The 23,817-nt window shown below is 40.6% G+C and overlaps 1 protein-coding gene across 2 annotated transcripts; it reads left to right on the top strand.

Moving 5' to 3' along the window:
• The first annotated feature begins 1,997 nt into the window (after positions 1–1,997).
• On the top strand, positions 1,998–23,257 carry tdrd3 (tudor domain containing 3). 2 transcript variants are annotated; one of them, XM_034219170.1, is made up of 13 exons: positions 1,998–2,199; positions 3,123–3,207; positions 7,256–7,321; positions 7,983–8,143; positions 9,231–9,372; positions 9,495–9,566; positions 12,349–12,498; positions 12,958–13,110; positions 15,109–15,286; positions 18,704–18,829; positions 20,767–21,749; positions 22,122–22,247; positions 22,437–23,257. In XM_034219170.1, the coding sequence occupies exons 1-13, from the start codon at positions 2,162–2,164 to the stop codon at positions 22,587–22,589; spliced, it is 2,433 nt and encodes an 810-aa protein (XP_034075061.1). In that variant the 5' UTR covers positions 1,998–2,161; the 3' UTR covers positions 22,590–23,257. The 2 variants fall into 2 exon arrangements, with proteins under 2 accessions (XP_034075061.1, XP_034075066.1); XM_034219175.1 differs by having other exon boundaries at positions 22,403–23,257.
• Positions 23,258–23,817: the final 560 nt, after the last annotated feature.

Genomic DNA, 23,817 nt, shown 5'->3' with positions numbered 1-23,817 from the left:
GTGATGACCGTTACCTGCGCTTCTGGCATCAATCAAACAGGCGCATCACGGCGCTCTGGCGCCCTCTAGGGCACTCGCATAGTATAGCGTCAGTGACTTGGTAAACATTTCATTGCGTGTGTGGGTGCTCCCTCGCCCACAGTATTTTACTCAAAATGCGCAAAATTAATGTTGAAATAGCAGTAATACCAGTGCCACGTTCATTGATAAAATGACATACGGGATGGAAAGGGGGAATGGCAGTTTTAGAAGGGGGATGATTTTGACCGTTTTTATTTCAGGGGGGATGCTATCAATCAATCAATCAATCAATGTTTATTTATATAGCCCAATATCACAAATGTTACATTTGTCTCAGTGGACTTTACAGTTTGTACAAAATATCAGTATGACAATACGACACCCTCTGTCCTTAGACCCTCACATCGTACAAGGAAAAACTTCCGAAGAAAACCCACAGTTTAAAGGGGAAAATGGGAGAAACCTCAGGGAGAGCAACAGAGGAGGGATCCCTCTCCCAGGACGGACAGACGTGCAATAGATGCCGTGTGTAAATTGAAAAGATAATACATTTGCAACATAGGTAGTCCAAATGTTTGGAAATGCATGTGTGTATAATAGGAAGATGAATCCACGAGGATATCCATCCAGGACCTATGATCCAGGACCACAGCCACGACTCAAGTTCCAGGGCTCGCGATCCAGGACAGAGGAGCGCAGGATCATCCATGACTCCGGATCCCGGCGTATATAGACACCAAAAAGAAAGAAATTTGGGGAAGCTGGGTTAATCGGAACATGAGAGTACACAAGTATAGACAGAGAGAAGGAAGAAGTAAGATGTCCCCCAACAAACTAAGCCTATATCAGCAAAACTAGGGGCTGAATCTAATCAGCCCTAACTATAAGCTTTATCAAAAAGGAAGGTCTTAAGCGCACTCTTAAAAACGGATAGGGTGTCTGCCGCCCGAACACAAACTGGAAGCTGATTCCACAAATGTGGAGCTTGATAAGAAAAGGCTCTGGCTCCCATTGTACTTTTAGAGACTCTAGGAACAACCAACAACCCTGCATTCTTGGAACGCAATGCCCTAGTAGGACAGTAGGGTATAATGAGTTCTTTAAGGTAAAATGGCGCCTGCCCATTAAGGGCTTTGTAGGCGAGAAGAAGAATTTTAAATGATATCCTGTGTTCTATAGGGAGCCAGTGTAAGGCAGCCAGAACAGGAGTAATGTGGTCCCTTTTCCTAACTCTGGTTAGTACACGAGCTGCAGCATTTTGAATCAGCTGAAGCGACTTGACTGACTTCTTGGTACACCCTGATAATAAAGAGTTACAATAATCCAGTCTTGAAGTAACAAATGCATGGACTAGTTTCTCTGCATCGTTTTGAGGCAAGATATGCCTGATTTTTGCAATGTTACGTAGATGGAAGTAGGCGGTCCTTGAAATTAATTATCCCCCCTCATCCCCCCTCAACTCGAGTACTGCTTATACTACACCTTGCCATGTGTCCCCAAATAATGTGACACAGTTGTGCTTTCAGACTGACTAGGCGTTCTAAAATGGATGTATGTTTAATGCTTTCAAATATTTGAGCTAATATGTTACGTTCCTTAAGGCAGACATGAGATGTTAAGTGTCAGGGTCCCTGTCTGACTTATACTAGTGGCCCTTTCTTTTTGTATTGGTTTACATATAATACAATACAAACGAAAAGAGAAATACAGAGGGAAATGTAAGCCTGCCTACAATTATTTAAGATATTGTGTTGCTTATTTGTAAAGGCAGTTAAACGTATTGAATAAGCAGGTATTTCTATTTTGGCAGGATCCTACTGTATGAGATAATATTGCATATTAGGAGGACAGTCACCTTACTAATGTTGTCATTAGTTTAAAAATGATTCCAGTAAGAAAAGGTTAGGTTATAAAGAAAAAACTATCCATAAGAGAAGAAAATGTTAAAACGTATTTTGACCCCCACGGCACTCCATACATGAACACTGGATGACGCTAGTTACGTAGAGTCGTTCACATTAGCAGGCGTTATCATTGTTAGCTGAAGAACATGTATTACCGAATCAGATAGTCGTTATTTAAGTGTGCTCACTTATAACTTATTGGTGTCGGTATTTACACATCTACACTGTGGACGAAAATGACTGATGTCACAGAGTCCCTGACCAAAGAGGGCTGGTAGGTAGCATTGTAGCTAACGTCAGTGAGCTAGCTAACTCAATGTGGTGCCAGATTGGTGTTGGCTTGCAACACTAATCATTATTAGCTATACATTGACTTTATAATTTTGCGAAAGCACAACGGTTTCCAAAGTAAACACGACCAATTCAGTCTGTGTGGATCGTGGCAACGCTATTACTTATACGGCTATCTAACTTCGAGCTAGCGAGATAAATAACGTTAGCTTGATATACCATTAAAGCTAATACACAATTAGCTTGCCATTATAGTAACGAACACCTATGACTCTACACTTTGTGTTAACCGATAAGCAGTGATACAGTGGTCAAATAGCGCTGGATTCAGCTAAATTAAAACACTTGCAACGATTTTGAAAGTCAGAAAACGCCTGGTTTCTGTAACTTGACATTGTTTATATCTCATTAATATGTGTGCTGAATATTTTAGATTATCGCTGCCTTTAAACGACATCATATTAACATTTACCCTCCTATACTTGTGTGGTTTTGTAAATGGTATGGTCCCTACTGATGTGTTGCACTCTTTCCCAAATATTGCAATTCAATATTTTATAGATGCGCCTTCGAAATGATAGGACATCAGAATATTTTTTAAGGGGGCAGATTCAGCAAAAAATATGTTCTGATGTGAGAGGTTGAGGACCTGGTTCCCGCCTTTAACAATCATAGCCACATTATTAAGCCTTACCACTTGGTGAAACACATTTGTCAAATATCGAAGATGTTCAAACGTGCCCTTAATTGTCTAACATTACAGCAGATATACAGTAGCAGATAACTTGTGATTATGATGGCAATGGTATTTGTGTCTCTTACAATGATATTGTGGTTGGGCAAACTCACCTACCTGTGGAAATAACTGTATCATCTCTGCTCTCCACCTTGTCTGTTGTCTCACAGGTACCTCAGCGATGAAGGCATAGCCGAACTGAAAGGATCTGCACAGAAAATAACTCCCAATGACATTATTCGTATTGCACTTAATGTAAGTTTAATTTTGCAAGTTCTACATATGCAACTTATTTCAACTGCAATTGCTTAGTATGTATTTAACAGTATGCAAAACAGTATTCAACAATGTGTTCTCACAATAATTATTATAATTATTACATTTGATTTCATGAGGCCATTGTTTCTAAAGCACATACTGATGTACTCACCAAATAACCATGCTAGTTGAACAGACAAAGCTAGAAGCACACAATTGTAAATTCTTTCTTTTGAGTGAATGTTGTTCAGTATATTTTATATTTTGTAAGTGAATTAAAAAGCATATTATTGGGCTTATTGCTATCTTAGAATAACCTTTTATTGGCAGACCCAGCATCTGCCAGTTCATTTCAGGCACTTGTCCACTGTCATAACACGATATCGGAAAAGAACATGGGGCCCAAAAATGATTCAAAACATATATTTTAAATTGAAAGAGTAGACAGAAAAATTCACTAAGCAATGCATGAAGACCGGTAACAAAGACAGAAGAACCACAAACGGCCTTGGAACTTGAAAAGCTTTTCTGGGGTGCATTCACACCTAATAGTCCGTTTTCTGGTGCGCACCAGACCACAGTTTGTTACATTGTTTCATTTTTCAGAAGGTTCGGTTTGCGTTCACACTGGCAAAACTCAAACGGACTATAAACTTTAAACTAGGGCTGTCAAGTTAACGCGTTAATAACGCGTTAACGCAAAAAATAATTAACGCCACTAATTATTTTAACGCGATAAACGCATGTGTATTTTTTTTCCTCGGCCGCCCCGTAGTTTCAGAGCGCATCGAGTTTAAAATACTAGTGATGGCAGTTTGACACTGAAGCTTCGAACGGAGCTTCAACCCTGGACTTCCTATTCCATAGAAGCAGTGCTTCGAAGCTTGCTTCAAATCACGTGACATATGACGTCCGAAGCAGCAACTGCTTCAAATCACGTGACATGTGACGTCCGAAGCAGCAACTGCTTCATTTCCTGAATGAATCACTTGACTGGTTCACGGTCCATTCACGCGATTCAATGCTCTGCCTCGTCTCGATTCTGACAGGTTGAAACAGTTTCAAACTTGAGTGCTTCAACACTTTATGACCGCTCTAAACAATGCACAATGTGTGAGTTGTTGTCGTAGTTTGCGTTGTTGCTGTTGAGTTGTTGTTGTTATTGTATTTGATATCATTATAGAGCAAGCCAGGAAGTAAGATAGGTCGTTCTGGCTCGGGAAACACTTGGAAATGTGGAGAAGTTGTGAACAAAAAGACAATTATCAGTAATATGAAAACAGTTAAATATTTCAAGGAATAGATAGCCCAGTGGATAGAGCCGGCAGCCCGAATGCGGCGATGTCCTCCGCGCAGCTGGTTCAAATCCCGGAATGGACGTATTTTAATCATTGCTTTTCAACTTTAATAGCCTAACTGATAAAAGGCCCTCTCTGCCCAAAAACATGTCTAGCACTCTCTAGTCTCTTCTCAATAACCCAATACACACAATTATCAATCTTTAATTGCAAATAGAACATGATATTCAGTCTTTGTGTGTGTGTGTGCATCGAATATTTTTCAAGGCAAAGATACGTTAAACCCACTGCAGCCTTGCACTTCGCCAGGAGAGGTCGCTGTAACTGAAGCTTCGAGAAATGAACCTATTTCCGACACAATTGTCCAAGTGGTTCGACGCTTCATTCAAAGCTTCATTTTGCCATCACTATAAAGTACCATCTACAAGCTGATGCTGACAGCCCCGCTCCTGCTGCCTGCTTGCAGCAGACCACACTTCCACGCTCACCGGCAGGCACCGACTGGCTGTTGGGAGGACCGGGAGGGTGTGTGTATGTGTGGCCCGAGCGAGCGAGAGAGAGACCTTACGTGCATTGTTGTTGTTAGCATCTGGTGCTAGCTAGCTGCGCTAACGGATATGGAGCTGTTTAAATGAAAACAGAGGAGCGACATTTCGCCACAACTGCGCCGAGCACTTGACTTTATGCAGGAAGCCAGACAGTGGGACATTGTACGAAAAGTCAGCACACTCAGCACGGATAGTGCGCAACATGATTACAGCGTCCAGGCAGCTCCGGTTCGAGCATATGCCTTGAGTTGCACATAGCTCCAACGATCCATCACACACACACGCACGCACGCACACACACACACACACACACACCATTTGTATTGTATTATTGTATGAGAGAGGTTCCAGGTTGAATTGAGGCGAATATTTGTAATGTTCAGAGGTTGTTGTGTTTAATATTCCTGAGAATATTTGTCATTGTTCAAATGATAATAAACATTAGCATAAAGCATATTTGTCCACTCATATGTTGATAAGAGTATTACAAACTTGAAAAATATTCCTCTAAGGTACATTTAGAACAGATAAAAAATGTGCGATTAATCGCGATTAACTATGGACAATCATGCGATTAATCGCGATTTAAATATTTTAATCGACTGACAGCCCTACTTTAAACACAAGTCATTTGCACGGAAATGCAGTTCAACCATTGGTGAGACATTAAGGGGGTAAAAACGCAAATCCCGGCAATTTCTACCGGAGCCTCCGCCATGGACCATCAGCACTTTCGGCAGGTTATTCTCATGCTGCTGTTAATCTGGAGATCAACAGACACTAGCGGCCCGCGCATATGATTATATAATCAGACAACGTCCGTTAAAAAACATTTTAACACATGACGTTCTGCAGTAAGGAGGGCGTTTCACCGACGACATGTGTTCTTACTTTTATGTAGCTGACGGAGCATTTTTACTTTACACGACACTGTTCAACACTTCATTCTGCTTCACTCTTTAACTAAACAACCGCGGATGTCTTGAAAGACTCTTTCGCTGAAGATTTTGAAGATATCCGCGTTCTTGTGACACGTAAATACTACGCTTCCTATGTTTTGGTGCGGACTGCGTTCACACCAGCAATTAACTGCTCCATAGTTCGCAAGCAAGCGCTCTGAGACCACCTATTTTAGTGGACCAGAGTCCAGAGGTCTCGGATTGTGTTCACACCGACCCAAATGAACCGCACCAAGCGGCTAAACGCACCAGGGTTCGATTCAACCGGACTATACAAGGCAGGTGTGAACGCATTGACACACAGTGAAACTTCTTACCTGACTTGCAACAGCGGACAATTCCTTAACACACAATAGTTTAATTTACTACAAAAGCCGTGACCTTTTATGTTTTGACCAGATGCTGCAAAAAACATTTTTACTTATCACAGCACACCTAAACCAACCAACATTTAGCAACTTAATTCTGGACCTTGTACTTCAGTGAAGTCTTTAACATAATTTTAGGATTAATTTGGATCATTAGCTGCTTTACTCGCTTTAGTCTTTTATCACAGAACCCTGATTTCCCCCATTTTCTCTACCCTGTTTGGAGCCTTGATGCAGTCTTTTGAAATAATTGTGTTTTAGAGAAATTCATTCCAACTTCAATATAAAGAATCAATTCCTTTTTTTGTTTTACTGGGGATATAAAAGCCCTCTGCTTAGAGATATTGTTGCCGCAGTAAAACAGGAGTAGGTCATAGACCCTCTTGGGATTACTGCCTCGTTGCAGCCAACAGCTCTGATTCAACAGATGTTTGCAGTATGGAGATCATTAGAAAACAATTGACCTTTATGTTTGTATCAAAAGAGTTATGAGATTCTTTGAAAATATATAACTGTTAAATCTACAGTAAACCACAAATGTAAATTATTTAAATTAGATTGTGCTTAATAAACTATGAAAATCAAAATGACAACATATTTTACACCATATAATATAAACTGCATAGTTTGAGAACTACATATATGCCTTATAGCAGAAAAGCATGAGAACTTGATGGTTGTTTCTGGGGTTGAGGGTAGGTGAAAGGCTTCCTTTCTTTCTAACAGGCAAATTAATACAATTAGTTTTTCTCTGAAGCACACTACAGTGTAGATAGTCACATTTTTAGATGCATATATCTATTCCATTATTTGTTTGTTATACTTTTGGCACCGTATTTGTTATTTTCAATTAAGCAGTGTCTCATTTGCAGAGTGACCTCAGGCCTATTGGGAGAAAATGTATACCACCAGACATCAATAGTGGAAGAATTGAGAAGGTGAGTGCTACACAAACTATTATACAGCCAGTACAAAGTGATATTTATGATATGTTTCTGGGAAATAAAGTGCTACTATGGTTTTTTCAGCTCAGTCAGTGCAGGCTGTAGTTCCTGCTGACATGTAGTTCTCATGAGAGCCACTAGATGGCCCTGACACACTGACAAAGAAACATCCAAAAACTGCTTGAACTGCTTAAAACGGGGGTTGAGCAACTGAAACTGACATTTAAAAACATTGTCAGAATATTAAATCATCATTCTATGTGGGCATAACCCGTGCTCCATTCAGACATCTTTACATGATGCTTGTCACTCTGGTCATACCCATTTCCTCGTACATTGTATCTCTAACAGAGAGTGCCATCCGAGCAACTATAATTACATTACACATACAGATTATAGTAAAGCCTGTGGATTGCATTAACAGGTGTTAGTCATATTTTCACGGAAATACTAAAACCATTTTTTGAGAGAATTTGAATCTGAATCTATTCAAAAATGTAGCTATGACTATGAGCAGGAATATACCTTTTCTGATACAGGTATGCTACATAAAGAGAGCAAAAACTCAATGGCTTCAGAGTTCTATGCTGGCACAATCTGCTGTTTTTGCCTTTTTTAAGCCATAATTAATTTGCTGTCTCTTGCACATGGCCAGTTGGAAGGTCCATGTGTTCTTCAGGTGCAGAAGGTGAGGAATGTCTCGGCTCCTAAAGACCGCGAGGAGTCCCAGGGCGCGCCGCGAATGCTGCGTCTACAAATGACAGATGGGCACACCATCTGTGTTGGATTGGAGTTTAAACACCTGTCTAAAATCAGGTACCCATATAAGTGTTGTGTTTAGGAATATGTTAAGTTAGTGCAATCACTGGCATTAGGTATTAGGAGAACAAATTGTAAATAAAAACACATTTTTAGTAGCAAAGGAGGCTGTCATTAAGCCAGTTCATCATATATTTCAAAGCAAATGTGTAAGACGTTGCCCTCACCCTTCCTTTTCACCTCCTTGTGAACACTCACCCTGCTCAATTTTCCATCTATCTGCAATTTCCACATGCTGGCAGCTATCTAACCATTTCCAGCCTTAATTACATCTCCATCCCAGCAACGGTGGCCTTGGTGACTGCTGCCATGGTGACTAGCCAGTCTGTACAGGTGGAGTGGCCAGAATGTGGGCTTTGACTTCCTGATGGGAAGCGAGGAGAGAACAGAACAAATCCCCTCTTTATGAGCGGCACACGCGCACTGGCTGCCAACAGCGGTGCCTAGTGTTTCTTATGAAAGTGTCCGCTTCAGTTTGCGTGAGGCCATAAGTGTGGGGCAAAGAAGGATGAGATGGATTACAGGACCGTTCAGTGTGTGACACAGTGATATAGAGGGATGACGATTAAGCAGTGAATTGCTACATTGAGTGAAGTGTAAATAGTGTGTGTATACATGCTTGTATGTGATTGAATCTAGGATAGAGAGAGCCTCACTTCTGCATTGGCCGCTATCACGAGAACAGCATCTATCCCAGAGGTTTGGAGTGAAATCCCTAATTGTTGCTTTGGCACCCGGCATCAGTAGCTGGAAATCCCTCTAAGTCTCTGTGCTTTCTTAATGAAAGAGGCAGAGGCCTTATCAGGCCTGATGAGATAGAGGGGGCTTTTAATTTACCATGAGGATGGGTGAGCAGCTGGGATTATTAATAGTCTGTCCTAGCCTTGCCACCCATCCCCTGGCACGGCTCCATGTCATTTATAAAGTGGTATGGGCAAGGCAATAGGATGGGGGACCTGGTATAAGCAGTTATAATGTCCCAGACCCTTGAATGTTTTGCCATTTAACAGTCAGTTAAACAATTTAATAACAGAGCAATTATTTTATACATGTATATTTATTGTTTTTATTTGTTTTTTCTCAGTCTTAATACCCCCCCCGGAACAAAGGTAAAGCTCCTTGGCACAGTCCAGGTTAAAAATGGTCTTTTACTGCTCGATGACTCAAAAATCTCTGTCCTTGGAGGAGAGGTCGATCACATGGTGGAGAAATGGGAACTACAAAGGGTGAGAGGCGATTTTGTTATGAGGACTCAGCTTCTTTTGATAATAAATGTTGAAATCATATGATATAAATCATTGTAAATCTGCTTTAAAAGCCTGTTTTCAAACTTTGAAATGATTTGCAGAGTCTGGCCAAACACAGCAGGAGTAACATTGGAGCAGAAGGTGGACCCCCTCCCTTTGTGGCATTTGATCAGGTAAGGATAGTACAGATAACAGAATAAAGTGAACTGATCTCTGAATAATATACACTTCCATCACATTGTCAAACAATGGAGATTCATGCATAGTTTGAGATGTGAAATAAGCAAGTATACTCTTTTCCTAGAGCCTTCAAAAACGATTAAACCTCCTTAAATTCTTCCAAATTGTTTGGTTTTGCCCCTGCTCGGAAGCAGATTACAAAAACAAATTGGTGCTTATATTTTCCTTGGCTCTATGTTTCGTTGGACATTTTCTCCCCTCTGATGAGTTCAATGTATTTTATACCCCATCAGACAATAGAATATTTTTGCCTCATTCTGATTCCCTTACATCTTGTTAGGCATACTTATAATGAGAATCAAAAGAAAGTAGCACGCAAGTTTGAGTCGTCAAATTATTAATCAACACACTTGACCTTAATGATCACTATGCATGCAGATTCCCCACAAGAAGCCTGGCGTCTCTATGGAGCTCCCAGACATTTATCTTTGGGAACTGTTTTCTATCGAACATAAAATAAGTTAAATGCCCACTGCAAGGTCTGTGAATTACCCAGAGTACTAGAGATTTTTTCCATCTTCAAGATTTTTAAAGATTTTTGGGCCTCAATTAAGCCTCAGTGGTGGAGAGCTCAAAACCTGGGGAAATTGAAAACTTGCTGTATAGCTTGCGTTGCGCTGCCTTATTGGGGGGGGAAAAACCACTTCAAAGATATATATTGTACACCTAATGCATTTGGCATGTCATCAATTGCAAGTCCTTAACAAGTTTTCCACGTTTCGTCAACCCTGGCTTTATAATCGTGCCTCGTATCACTTGTCCTGCTCGGATGGCTAATGCAACAAAAAGATGGTGAAAATACTTCATTGGTCTTTGCTCCAGTCACTTGCTCCCTTCTGTGACTGATCACACACACAGGCATGAGACAGCTGCAGGAAGTGTTGAGTATCATATCAATACTTCCACTTGATAAAACAATACAGTTCAAAGTTGAGATTCATAACATTAACCATGAGCTGAGAGGCACCCTTGAGATTTGCGATACAGTTGGTTGCTACAACAATAAGCAAGGCAAGGCAAGTTTATTTATATAGCACTTTTCAACACAAGGCAATTCAAAGTGCTTTACAAAAAATGAAAGACATTAAGAAAATGGCATTTAAAATCAGTCATTAAAAAGAAAAGCTAATAAAATAAACATTAAAAGAAAAAATACATGGATAAAAGTTACAGTGCAGTCTAAGATATGAATAGTTCAATTAAACATTAAAAGAAAAAGTACATGGATAAAAGTTACAGTGCAGTCTAAGATATGAATAGTTCAATTAAAAGCAGCGACAAAAAGAAAAGTCTTCAGCCTGGATTTAAAAGTAGTCAGAGTTGCAGCGGACCTGCAGGTTTCTGGGAGTTTGTTCGAGATATTTGGAGCATAATAACTGAACGCTGCTTTACCATGTTTAGTTCTGACTCTGGGGACAGAAAGCTGACCAGTCCCTGAAGACCTGAGAGATCTGGATGGTTCATAATTTAGCAGGAGGTCAGAAATGTATTTTGGGCCTAAACCATTCAGTGCTTTATAAACCAGCAGCAGTATTTTGAAATCTATTCTTTGACACACAGGAAGCCAGTGTAAAGACTTCAGAACAGGAGTGATGTGATCCACTTTCCTAGTGTTAGTGAGGACTCGAGCAGCGGCGTTCTGAATCAGCTGCAGCTTCCTAATAGATTTTTTAGTGAGACCTGTGAAGACACCATTGCAGTAGTCGAGTCTACTGAAGATAAAAGCATGGACAAGTTTTTCCAAATCCTGCTGTGACATTAGTCTTTTAATCCTAGATATATTCTTTAGGTGATAGTAGGCTGATTTAGTAACAGTTTTAATGTGACTGTTGAAACTCAGGTCAGAGTCCATGACTACACCTAGATTTCTGGCTTTATCTGTTGTTTTGAACATTGCAGACTGAAGCTCAGCGCTAACTTTTATACGTTCTGACTTGGCTCCAAAAACCATTACCTCAGTTTTATCTTTGTTTAATTGGAGAAAGTTCTGACACATCCAGTCATTGATTTGTTCAATGCACTTACTCAGTGTTTGAATTGGAGCATAGTCTCCTGGTGAAATTGTTACGTAAATTTGTGTGTCATCTGCATAGCTATGGTAACTTATTTTGTTGTTTTTCATTATCTGAGCCAGTGGTAGCATGTAGATGTTAAAGAGAAGAGGCCCCAAGATGGAGCCTTGAGGAACCCCACATGTCATATTTGTCAACTCTGATGTGTATTTACCTATAGAAACAAAGTTGTTTCTGTCCTTTAAGTAGGATTCAAACCAATTTAGAACTGTTTCCGAAAGTCCCACCCAGTTTTCCAGTCGGTCTAGTAATATGCTGTGGTCAACAGTGTCAAACGCAGCACTGAGATCTAATAATACTAACACTGAAGTTCTGCCACTGTCTGTGTTTAATTGGATGTCATTAAAGACCTTTACAAGAGCAGTCTCAGTGCTGTGGTTTGGACGAAAGCCTGACTAGAACACATCGAAACAGTTATTTAAATGCAAGAAATTACTCAACTGTTGAAAAACAACTATTTCAATGATTTTACCTAGAAATGGGAGGTTTGATATGGGTGACTTTATATAAGCGACTTTATTATACTTCTAACTCCAACAAAATGTGGACATGTCAAGTGCAGTGATCCTTTTTTAATGAGCTCTAAATGATCGAGGAAGATCTTTGAGCTCATGTTCTTACTCCCTCTTTTTGCTCTCCGTAGAGGTGTGAGAGGAAGGAGGAAGTGGACACCAGAGACCTGGATCAGAGGAAGACCCTGAAGTCTCAAAGTGTTGCTAAAAGTCCGGACGAGAATGATGAGTTTGAAAAGCAACGGACAGCAGCGATTGCTGAGATAGCCAAGACCAAAGAGGTATTTAAACCCTTATCATGGGCCTTTATCACATCTTAGAAATGTTAACCACAAGGTACTTTTTTATTTTACAGAGCTAAAGCAACATTTTGTAACTGACATTTGTTAGCTCTGTCTCAATATATAAGCTTTCATGGACATGAATCTATAAACTATATTATAATTGTGTTTATCAAAACATTTTTAATAACCTTTAAAGTATGTTGAGAAGGGACTGCTCTTTTTGCCATGTTCACTAATTTGGCTGTTTCTCTCATTGATTGCAATTTCTGCACAAACTGTTTGATTTGGCCCCCATTCGATAATGAATGCTCCTTATTGACATTCATCTCAACATCGACTGCTTTTAACAGTAACTTCCTACCTCCACTGTCAACTAGAAAGTTTGGTTTCCTGTGTCGGCTTTATTGTTCTGTGCAGCGCTGAGGCTGTATTGATCTCTGTTGTTTGTCTTGTTAGGGGCCGCGGACATTTGGTGGTGGAGAGAATGCGGGCAGTAATTTATCCACTGCTGCTTCCTCTTTCCGGGGCCGAGACTCATACCAGCAGAGGAGACGAGAAGAGCGTTTTGAAAGACCTGAAAGCAGAGAAGATGGAAACTATCGAGAGCTGGTGAGGAGACAAACTTTTTTTTGAAACTGTTACAAAAGTCTGTTTAATATACGGTCGTTATGAATGTCTCTTATGTTCAAATGATGATTGCACCTCATATTTTTGAAGCCTCTATTCATTGCAACAAAGCAATTTAAAGCAGGGAACTTGTACTGCATTTCTCTTTGGTTTCTTTTGTCTGGATTAAAGTCTTATTTCATGGCTCAAAGACTATGTGAAGCATTGATTATAGTATAGTGGAAATCGAAATGAATATGAGGCCTGGCCACCTTTATTGCAATCAAGTGGCAGTCCATTCGTCTAGCTTTGTGTGTCGACCCGCCAGCTTCTAGGCAGAACTCAGCCAGCTTTGGGCTAAACGTATAAATAGGATGGAACAGGATATCAAAGTGTTTTGCTTGGGGATGCAGTGTTTCCTACAGAATTTGATTCTATTTGTGGGGGCACCCCCCCCCGGCAAGAAAAGCCAAAGGCCCCTTAACCAATTTGGGTTAACAAATAAGATAATACATGTGAGTTCATGGCTACTGTAGACAACGTTCTTGTTGCCCTGTTAGACCCTCCAGAAAAACGCGGGCAAAAATCCTTGATTATGCGGGCTAAAATCCTTGATTATGCGATCAAACATGCAGGGTTTTATGTGATTTTATGCGGTGAAATTGCGGGAAGTTGTGAAATATGCGGAAAGTTGCTAAATATGCGGAAAAAATAAATATTGGGATGTCTTCTTTATTTATTCTCTCACACACAACCTGCCGTTAACGTTAAACCCCTTTACTATACAATTAAACACATTCAATGTTTATTTATTGTAAAAGCAATTGGGCTAATTTAATCACACTCTCTCTCTCTCACGCACACACACACACTTCTCCGCCTCATTCTGTTTTCATTTCATTTCATGTTCGTTATCTGACCAGCTTCAATCTTGTAGGCTTCTCACCTCGTTTCTTGTAGCCCTCGAAAGGGTTTTGGAGGTTGATGCCTCGGTGAACGTGAGTTGTTTGGCTTTCTTGTCCGCAGCAGCAGAAAGCATTTTCGAATGTTTGAATGAATCAAAGTGGGTCGTCACCGTCGATGTTCTCTTATGCTCCAACACACAGTTGCACGGGGTGCAGAATAGTTTCCCCCCACTTTCGTGCAAGACATCGGGGTACTGCATTGCCCGGTCTTTAGCAGAAATGTTCGTCGGTAAATGAGATGGATTAGATTTTTTCATCTTGGTGTTTTCTCTCTCGTGTGAGTTCCACACGTTCACTCTACGGTGTTGTTTACCTTCTGTGATGCGCGAGCTGATGACGTCGCGTCATCATCATCATCACTTCACGTCAAGACGAGTTCACTTTTTTTTCTCAACTTTGTGTGGAAAAATGCGGGGATTATGCGGCCTTTTGATAAATATGTGGCCTTTTAAAAATCTGCGCCATTTTGCTGATTATGCGGTCAATTCTGCGATCGCAGAATCGCGTTTTTCTGGAGGGTCTACTCTGTGTTGCGTTGTTAATGAGTGACACACACCGGAGTTGAGGATCTGTGGGGTTTATTCTCCCAAAAATATGATTTACAATTTAAAATTTAGGCATTTAGCAGACGCCTTATTCCAAAGCGACTTTCAATGACCAATCACAGGGACATTCTCAGGGCATACTAGTAGTGGTGTTCCAGGCGGGATTTGAACTCACAACCTTCCGATCATCAGCCCTCCTCACTATCCATTTATGAGATCCATTTGTGGCGGACGATATTTAATTGTGGCGGCCCGCCACAAATAAATCAATGTATGGGAAACACTGGGATCTTGTAATGATAGTTTGTAACTTGAATGCCCACGAATCCAACCTAGATGTCCTCTTAAAAGGGAGGGTTCTCTGTCACAACAAACCTTACATATGAGTCTAATATTACTTACCAAACCAATATCCATCCACAGGTATTTTTCTCTCTCTGCAACCTTTGTTTTTCTTCTCCCTAATGTAATGTTATCCACCTTTTGTGTAGGTGGATGAACGTGCTCTGAGAGACATCATGGAGATGGGCTTTAACATGCAGGATGCTCGGCTGGCGCTAATGGATAACAACAACAACCTGGAAGTGGCACTAAATAGCCTACTGACAGGAACTTTTGAGGCCAGAACTAGCCCAGTGGTAGATGAACCTATCAGGCCCCCACCCAGAGGTACACTCGACACACACGCACACCTGCTGTGTTTTAAAATCTTGCTTTGAGAATATGCCACATAGCCTAAAGCACTTTTATGTTTCTAAAGATTAAGGGCGAGAAAATTGCAACTGACTATTTTCCCAGGCAAACTGTCATATTTAAGATGGATATTCTACTAAACTGGCAGTCATTGTTTTGTATTTGTTCCCGTTCGGAAAATCAACTTGCAGTAACTTGGAACATATTTTGTCACACTGAATTAACTACTGCTCCCCCCCCCCCCCTCCCCAACCTCGTTTAGCACAGGGACGTTTTTTCCATTGTTGCTTTATACATCATCTATTTGAGTCGGCTACAGAACATTAACTTCTCCACACTGAACTTTTTTTTAAAATTATATACGGTATTCAGAGAATTAATAAAGCGGGAAACTACAATTTGCTCTGTAAATACATTAGGGAGTAATGTCATCCTAAGCAGACAATAAAGGCGCTCTCCCTCTGTGTTTCATGTGATTCACTGTTGGTTTGCAACACTGGCTTATCTCTGTTTCTGCATTCCGCACATACACTGCTTACCCCCAAAATACACCAATCATGATACACAGCATTGTCTCGGAAATGTAAAATGTTGTATTTTGCCCCTAGTTTAACTCTGTCAGCTCTGTTGCCTTTGCATTGTTCGCTCTGTTAGCACTCTTTTGGCGCATTTCCACCGCAGGCCTCGCTCGACTTAGTACGGTTTTGTTAGGCCTTGTTAGGCCCGGCTTACTTTAATGCTGCACTTCCATTACAGTTTAGGAACTGGGGTAGTATCTATAGTAAGGCAATGTAGGCGGAGCCGTGACGTCATCTTCAGAAAAACAACATCAGCCGTTAGCTGTTAGCACTCAAGCTAACAGCTCCTCATATCTGTTCAGAAACTAGACAAAAGTTAAACAAGTACAAACCACAGACTGTCTGTGTCATGGCGAATACAGTCGCTGGTTTATTTATGTCTGAATAGGCCGTTTGTTGAGTGTGGACAGTCGTTAGCTTAGTCGATCTCCATTTAGACAACACGCATTTTAAAAGGTTTTTCATCTGCCGTCTGTCTGCAGACTTGTCAAAGCATTAATTCATGGTTTTTACTAACCGGTATCAGTACGTTCTTACTTCGGCATCATTTTGAAACGTGTATTACAATTAAATCACGGTCAAATATGTTCATCTTGTTGTAGTTGTATCCCCCTTGCCAGCGATTCTCTCACTAGTTTAGCATATTCAGCCCGGGCCCGATAGAACCACGATTTTGTCGGGCCAGAAAAAAGGTGAAAAAGTAGCCCCGGGCCAGAACTTACAGTGGCCCTGAAGTGCAAGACACCACAGCATTTCACAAAACACAACAGCATTTCACAAAACACCACAGCATTTCACATTGGACGGAAAGGGTATTCCTTTAGGGAGAACACTTCTTGTTTATGATTGGACAGTCTTTGCTGCCAGTCAAGAAATGACGCTTCGTGATTGGTCAACGCCCGACAGCGCAATATGTCCCAACCGGTCCCAACACATCAGCCGTTAGCACACACTCAGAGCTCACAGCTGTATGACGTTGTTGTGAGTGACACTCACAACAACGTCATACAGACATAAATAAAGCAGCGACTGTATTCGCCATGACATAGACATGTCTGTGGTTTGTACCAGGGTTTCCGTTAGCCGGTAATTACCGGTTTTTAGCTGGTAAAATTTAATAAAAACCGGTAAATTCAAAACTTGCCGGTCAAAATGTCCGATGCTCCGATCGATTGCCCGCCGATCATTATCGGCCGATATTCACTCTTAATAGTTTGATCGGTGCTCTCTATAAAGGCCGATCAGGAGAGCTGGATCTGATCGATATGGACATAAACGCGAGTGAAGTATAACCGGACGCGAGAGAGAGATCAGATCAGCTGCTCCATAATCACCTGAAGCCCCGCCCACTGTTTAGTGCGCTGCATGAGAAACTGACGGGCTGTCAGGAGAGAGGGGAAAAGAGAGGATCCGTTTCTCCCGTGTTATTCTTCAAAGTTAATGTAAACTTTTGAATAATGTACTTCATCTACTACAAGTAGTTTATTTGAATGTAATAATGATGTTGTTTGTTGTTTGTGGAATCATTTATTGAAATATGAATCTGAATTTTTCAATCTGTTACGATTATAAACTGAAGCAATATAAAAATGACTCCCATTAACTGAGTTTGAAACCTCAGCATATCCGTTCATAGTCCGGTAATTACCTGCTAACGGAAACTCTGCTACACAATTCTTATTATTGAAACATGACCGGTAAGTTTCAAATTTGTCCGGTAAAATAAATTCTGTTCGGACATTTGACCGGCGAGAAAAAATCCTAGCGGAAACCCTGGTTTGTACATGTTTAACTTTTGTCCAGTTTCTGAACAGATATGAGGAGCTGTGAGCTCTGAGTGTGTGCTAACTGTGGGGCGTTGAACAATCACGAAGCGTCATTTATTGACTGGCAGCAAAAACAACCAATCACAGCAGTGCTTCTCTGGCTGGCTCTGTCCAATCATAAACAAGAAGTGTTCTCCCTAAAGGAATACCCTTTCCGTCCAATGTGAAATGGTGTGGTGTTTTCTGAAATGCTGCGGTGTTTTCTGAAATGCTGCGGTGTTTTCTGAAATGCTGTTGTGTTTTCTGAAATACTGTGGTGTTTTCTGAAATGCTGTGGTGTTTTCTGAAATGCTGCGGCGTTTTCTGAAATGCTGTTGTGTTTTCTGAAATGCTGTGGTGTTTTCTGAAATGCTGTAGTGTTTTCTGAAATGCTGTGGTGTTTTCTGAAATGCTGTAGTGTTTTCTGAAATGCTGTGATGTTTTCTGAAATGCTGTGGTGTTTTCTGAAATGCTGTTGTGTTTTCTGAAATGCTGTTGTGTTTTCTGAAATGCTGTAGTGTTTTCTGAAATGCTGTGATGTTTTCTGAAATGCTGTGGTGTTTTCTGAAATGCTGTTGTGTTTTCTGAAATGCTGTTGTGTTTTGTGAAATGCTTTGGTGTCTTGCACTTCAGGGCCACCGTAAGAACTAGGCCTAGTGGAAAAGCAACCAAAAACGGGCCCGGCACGCTTAAACCGCGCTCCGCGCCATGGTGGAAATGCGCCATTAGCTGCTAGCCGCTGGCTCAGCCATCATCATGTTGAGAGCCGTTTGGAGGCAATCCCTCAAATATGGATTTGTTCTGAATTCCCTCTAGAGAAACTTGAAGGAGTGTTTATATGTTCCTGTAGTTTTTCTTCAGACACACATATGTATGCAGACAGAGCCCGCTATAACTACTTTAAATGTAGACACTTGGGACCAGAAGGTATCTACATTTAAACGTCCAGTTTCATCATTCCAACTGTTCTTATTTGGGTTTGCATGTTCTTCTTTTTGTGTTCTTCTCAGGAAGAGGAAGGGGAAGAGGCAGGTCTAGAAATGAAGATGAAGAGGAGGGACCAGGGGGAAGGCCATCAGGTCCAAGCACTCTTTTTGACTTTCTTGAATCCAAAATGGGAGTTTTCTCCATTGATGGTAAGCTAAATAGTCTGGATTCAACTACTTTGGTACTTGATGTATGAAACACATTTCATGAATATTTTAATAATATTTTCCCATCCAGTTCTTCAGTAAGAAAGTACTCATAACAACAGTTCCCCACCACGGGCAAAGTCCCTATTGGTAGTCATGCATCTGGCTACTGTGAGCTGAAGGGAATACAGTCATGTTTTCTTAATGCATGAACTCACTGCTGCCGTGGAAAACGCAGAGGAAGTGAATATTTTTTATATGCTTTTTATTTAATAATTGTGTTCGTCCATGGATGATATGATTTGGTATTCCATTTATGATTTTATGGTTGTTTTATTTACCACTGATGTTTAATCCTGATTGCATAACTGTGTGTGGATCATGGTAACGTGTCAATGATCTAGGGCTGTCCCGAATACCATTTTTCGGGCTCCGGATATTCGGTAGTAATCAGCAGCGAATATTCGGATATTCGGCCCGCGCGGGGAGGGTGCGTAGTAATCAGTAGCGAACTGCTTCAACACGTGTATTTCGGTTTTATTCGCGGCATTCATTTTGTTATTCTACAGTATTGTTGTCTTATAGTTATTTGTTAATGTATATAACCCAATTTGTGTTCTTTGAAATTGAAAAGGATATTGCATTGTGTTTGTTACTTTCGTTGCAGTTGTATATATGTGACCCGCTCTATCGAAATCAGTCGGAAGTCGCAACGGCTCATTTCAAAATATACGTGGATTTGCGTAAAAAACTATTTTTTCGGGGTTTGGGTGTTTTGTTTGATTTTAAACAAACAAAGTCTTGGCTTTCAGAATATGAAACTTTTATTTCCAAACTCACACGATAAATACATTCTTTAAGCTTGTAAAGGGAAGATGACAGGCAATCTGCTCTTCCGCAGCGCCGCCCCCCCTCCCTCCGGCTGACATTATGAATGTAAGCGTAGAGTAATCATAAATAACACGGCAGGGTCCGTTACAGTTTGTTTTCATTTGATTTCAATTAAACAAAGTCTTGGCTTTCAGAATATTAAACTTGTTTCGGCAAATTCAGATGATAAATACAACTTTGAAGCTTGTAACGGCATAATTACAAGCGGAGAACGGAGTAACTTAACGTCACAGCAGGCATAACAACAGCCGGTGTTTCTCGTGAGGGTTTTCCCCGGGAAACAAACGCAATACACACAAACGCAAAATTACACAAACACACACATGTATACACACACACTCGCGAGATTCCCCCAGACCAGTAATCCAAACGAAAATATCTTCCCTCCGTAGTATTTTGATAATTTGCTCCGCTAATAATCAATCAGATCGATGGATTCCAGAGAAGAGGAAACTTTAAAGGCCTTTTTCTCAAAATGATGACTCGGTGACAGTCATTATATAATGTGACATATTTTGCTTAATATTTGGAGTACAAAAACAATCCTGATATTATTAGAAAACAAGGAATCTCCTCTTTCCAGCAGTGTATACAACTCAAAATGTGTCTTCGGGTCAATGCGACTGATTTCGATAGAGCAGGTCACATATGTCTTAAGTGTAATTTGGCTTGGCTTCCTATTTTTTATGGACATGCTTTTATTTTGAAGGAGAGTTAGCGTTGTTGACGGGAAGATGTTGTTGCTATGGAAACAACGTGACGGAGAAAAGTCAATCTACATAAAAAGACGGAGAAAGTGAACGATAACGTTTATGGTTAAGTGTTAGCACCCCCCGAAGAGGCACAAGCTCTTACGTTGACATTGGAGATTTAAAAAAAATTCAATTTTCGAAAAAAATACGAATAACGAAAATGAAACCCGAATAGTACGCCAACGAACGAATATTCGGATATTCGGGTGCAGCCCTACAATGATCCATGTATTATTTGGTCCACTATTACCATAGTTTTTGATGCCACTGTTCTTCATGTTGTGTTTTTTTTCTCAGAATCAAAAAGCCAGGCTCCTCAGAAACACTATGATGGTAGAGCGAGTTTCTCCAACTCGGACTATTACTCCAAAGACACATCTCAGAACAAGTTCTCCTCGCATAATGACCATAGGCAACAAAGGAATGACAGACCGCCTCGCTTCCACAGGGACGTTGATTTTCCAAAACCTGGCCAGGAGCCTATCTCTAGCTCTACAACCTCACAAACATCGGCTCAGGCCCAGCAGTGGAAGGGCCAGGAGAGATGGTCCCGAGGCACAACAGACAGATCGCATAACGACAGGAGAGAGATGAGAGATGAGAAAACATATCCTTCATCTTTCTCGGCTACTTTCCCACATCCAAAAGAACCTCAGCAGCAGATGGAGTTTAGTGGATCTTCCCACCAACGATCGAGGAATGGAGATGGTGGTGGCGGTGGGAATATGTCTGGACCGCCTAAAGGGAGAGGTGTTAGAGACAACGCACCCACATCTAAACTGTCTGATTCTGCAGGTAGTGAGCCAGATGGAAGAGGAAATAATAAACGCACAGACAGATTTGAAGAACCAAACCACAACAACAGGAGGAAAGGCAAGACTGAGCGGCCAAACACAGACCACTTTGACCGACAAAGGGACAGTGGGCCACCTAACCTCAACCTGAGGGGAGGGAGCTCAGGGTCATCCCAAGAAGTGGGCTTAAAGCGGGATTGTCAAATCGTGACAGGGGATCCTTCTCATTTCCAAAATGGAGACATGGAACACAAAAGAACTGGGCCAATAAAGCCATTAATTTCATTAGTCCCCCCCAACAGGGAGCCCCCCCCCAACAGGGAACCGCCCCCCAAGAAAAGCGTTTTGAATAACCCAGGACCTAATAAGAAAAGGCAAGGACAAGGCAAAGGTCAAAGTCCTCGCGGATCAGAGAAAAGTCATTTTGTGGATCAGGTCTGGAAATCTGGAGACCAGTGCCTGGCTCTGTACTGGGAGGATGGCAAGGTATGTCATTTCTGAATTGTTAACAAAATAATAGCAGATCATTGTTGAAACAATTCAACTTACTTTGACATGTTAGAAAATGCTCACTGAAATTAAATCCATACACATATAACCCTGTTCTTGCATGTTAATGGTCAACAGTTACTACTAGAAGTGATAAATAACTAATGTGTTGGACTGATGTGTTTTTTATTTTTGTCTGAAAGATGTTCGACAGTTAACATGCCAAGAAATAGTGTGATTGTTAATTATTTCGTCAAGTTGTCATTACCTAATTGACATGTCTCTTGTCTTGACATGTGAACATGTCGGTGTTAAAATTCTAACATTTCTATTTGTTTCTGTCTGTGATCTGTGTGCATGGCATTGAAGTTCTACCATGCCAGAATAGATGCTGTGCATCCGTCAGGCACCACGGCTGTGGTTGTGTTTAGTGAATATGGAAACTGGGAAGAGATCGAGCTGCATAACATCAAACCGCTTCCTGCTGATGCATTGGTAAGGAGAAGCAAAACTACTTGATAGAATGTATCAATTATCATTAAGACCGTAATGTGTTGCTTAATACTAAATGGAAGCAACAAATTAAACTGTACTCAAGTGGGTTGAGCAAAGATGAAATATGAATGACATCTTAATCTGATTACCCACAGTAACATCACAACCATATCAAATGTCCAATGGCAGGAGGAAGATGATGGTTACTACGACAGTTCACTCGAATTTCGCCCAGGGGGAGACGGACAGCCTCGTCGCACAAGACCCACTCAGCAGTATTACCAGCCTCCTAGGGCACGAGACGAGACTGATGTGTCTGCGTTTACACTGGAAGGTAAATGAAAAGGAAATGGTGGTTATTTTCCTTTAATAATAAAACATAAAACATTGTGTGTACAATGTGTGAACACAGTTCCTATTTTTAAAAGGAGACTTTTTATTCCTAATATTTCCTTCATTTTGGTGGGATTCTTGAATTGTATAATAAATGTGAAAGTAATTTGAAGGCATTACTGTGATCTTGCATAATTACCTGTATATAATGTATAAAACTATTGCCGACCATAATTAAATAAACTCATGCTCTTATTTCTATGTAGAAATTGATTTTATACAATTGTTTAATGTCAACTTTCCCTGCTTCTGTTGTTAAATCTCATTATGTACAAATTGATCACAATGTCTTCAGCAGTTGTGAAACCAAATCATCCCCAAAATGCAAACATGCTTAATTTTGATAAATTATTTAATAATTTTCTTTGTCTTAACTCGTTTGTGTGCTTGTCCCACATCCTTCCATGACAGAGACTAAGTCACTTTCAAAACAATCCAGAGTGCTTCCTGAACTTTTTAATTGTCCACATCTACAGGGCATACTGAACTTTTCAAAGGGCTTAGACAAAATGCAAAAAGAAAACTGACATAGGCACCTGTTGATTTTGTTAAAGACATATCTTCTGTATATTTTGTGAAATGGATGCATCTAAATAAACAATTATTATAGTATGTAGCAGATTTGTGGTTTGTATTGTCTATCTGGAATTCTGAATAACATTTTCCAGAGCAGTAACAGAGACCTCACTGGGATTTTGTAAAATGTATCATTTGTTATGAGTATCAGTTAGATTTAGATTATCACAAAATTATTATAGTTTCTGTCTTATGGCACACCTCATTTCTTCTCTCGTCGTTGGAATAGACACTTGCGGTCCATAGCCAGCAGCTCAAGCTCATTTGTTGTGTTCTGTGAAGCAAATCCAAAGGGTAAGACAATCTCTTCCTGCTGTAATAGAGACGTTACACTGCGGAGATATCATTTTGCACAATACAAAGGGACTGTACATAGCTCATCCAGCATTGCACACACACCACTGAGCCTGCTGTGTATGGACTTGTGCTGTGCAAGAGACAAGTTTTACACATCAAGAAATAATCTCCACCTCGGCTCCAATTTCACTCTACCAGCAGTAGGAGACAAATGGACAATACAAGAGGGTTCATTGGAGAGGTCGCGGCACTATTCTGTATCATTGGTCCAAAGGATTTGTTTTATTTTCCAATGAGGCACCAA

Source organism: Gymnodraco acuticeps, unplaced genomic scaffold (genome assembly GCF_902827175.1).
Source record: "Gymnodraco acuticeps unplaced genomic scaffold, fGymAcu1.1, whole genome shotgun sequence".
In the NCBI taxonomy this organism is placed as follows: domain Eukaryota; kingdom Metazoa; phylum Chordata; class Actinopteri; order Perciformes; family Bathydraconidae; genus Gymnodraco; species Gymnodraco acuticeps.
Note: the sequence above shows the minus strand (reverse complement) of the source record. Positions and strands in the feature narration are given on the sequence as shown.

Bases quoted from the DNA above. Each gene is read 5' to 3' on its own strand.
- tdrd3 (XM_034219170.1), top strand. From the start codon at position 2,162: ATGACTGATGTCACAGAGTCCCTGACCAAAGAGGGCTG. The intron at 8,144-9,230 runs GTACCCATATAA...GTTTTTTCTCAG, and splicing joins AAACACCTGTCTAAAATCAG to TCTTAATACCCCCCCCGGAA. The intron at 12,499-12,957 runs GTATTTAAACCC...TTGTCTTGTTAG, and splicing joins AGATAGCCAAGACCAAAGAG to GGGCCGCGGACATTTGGTGG.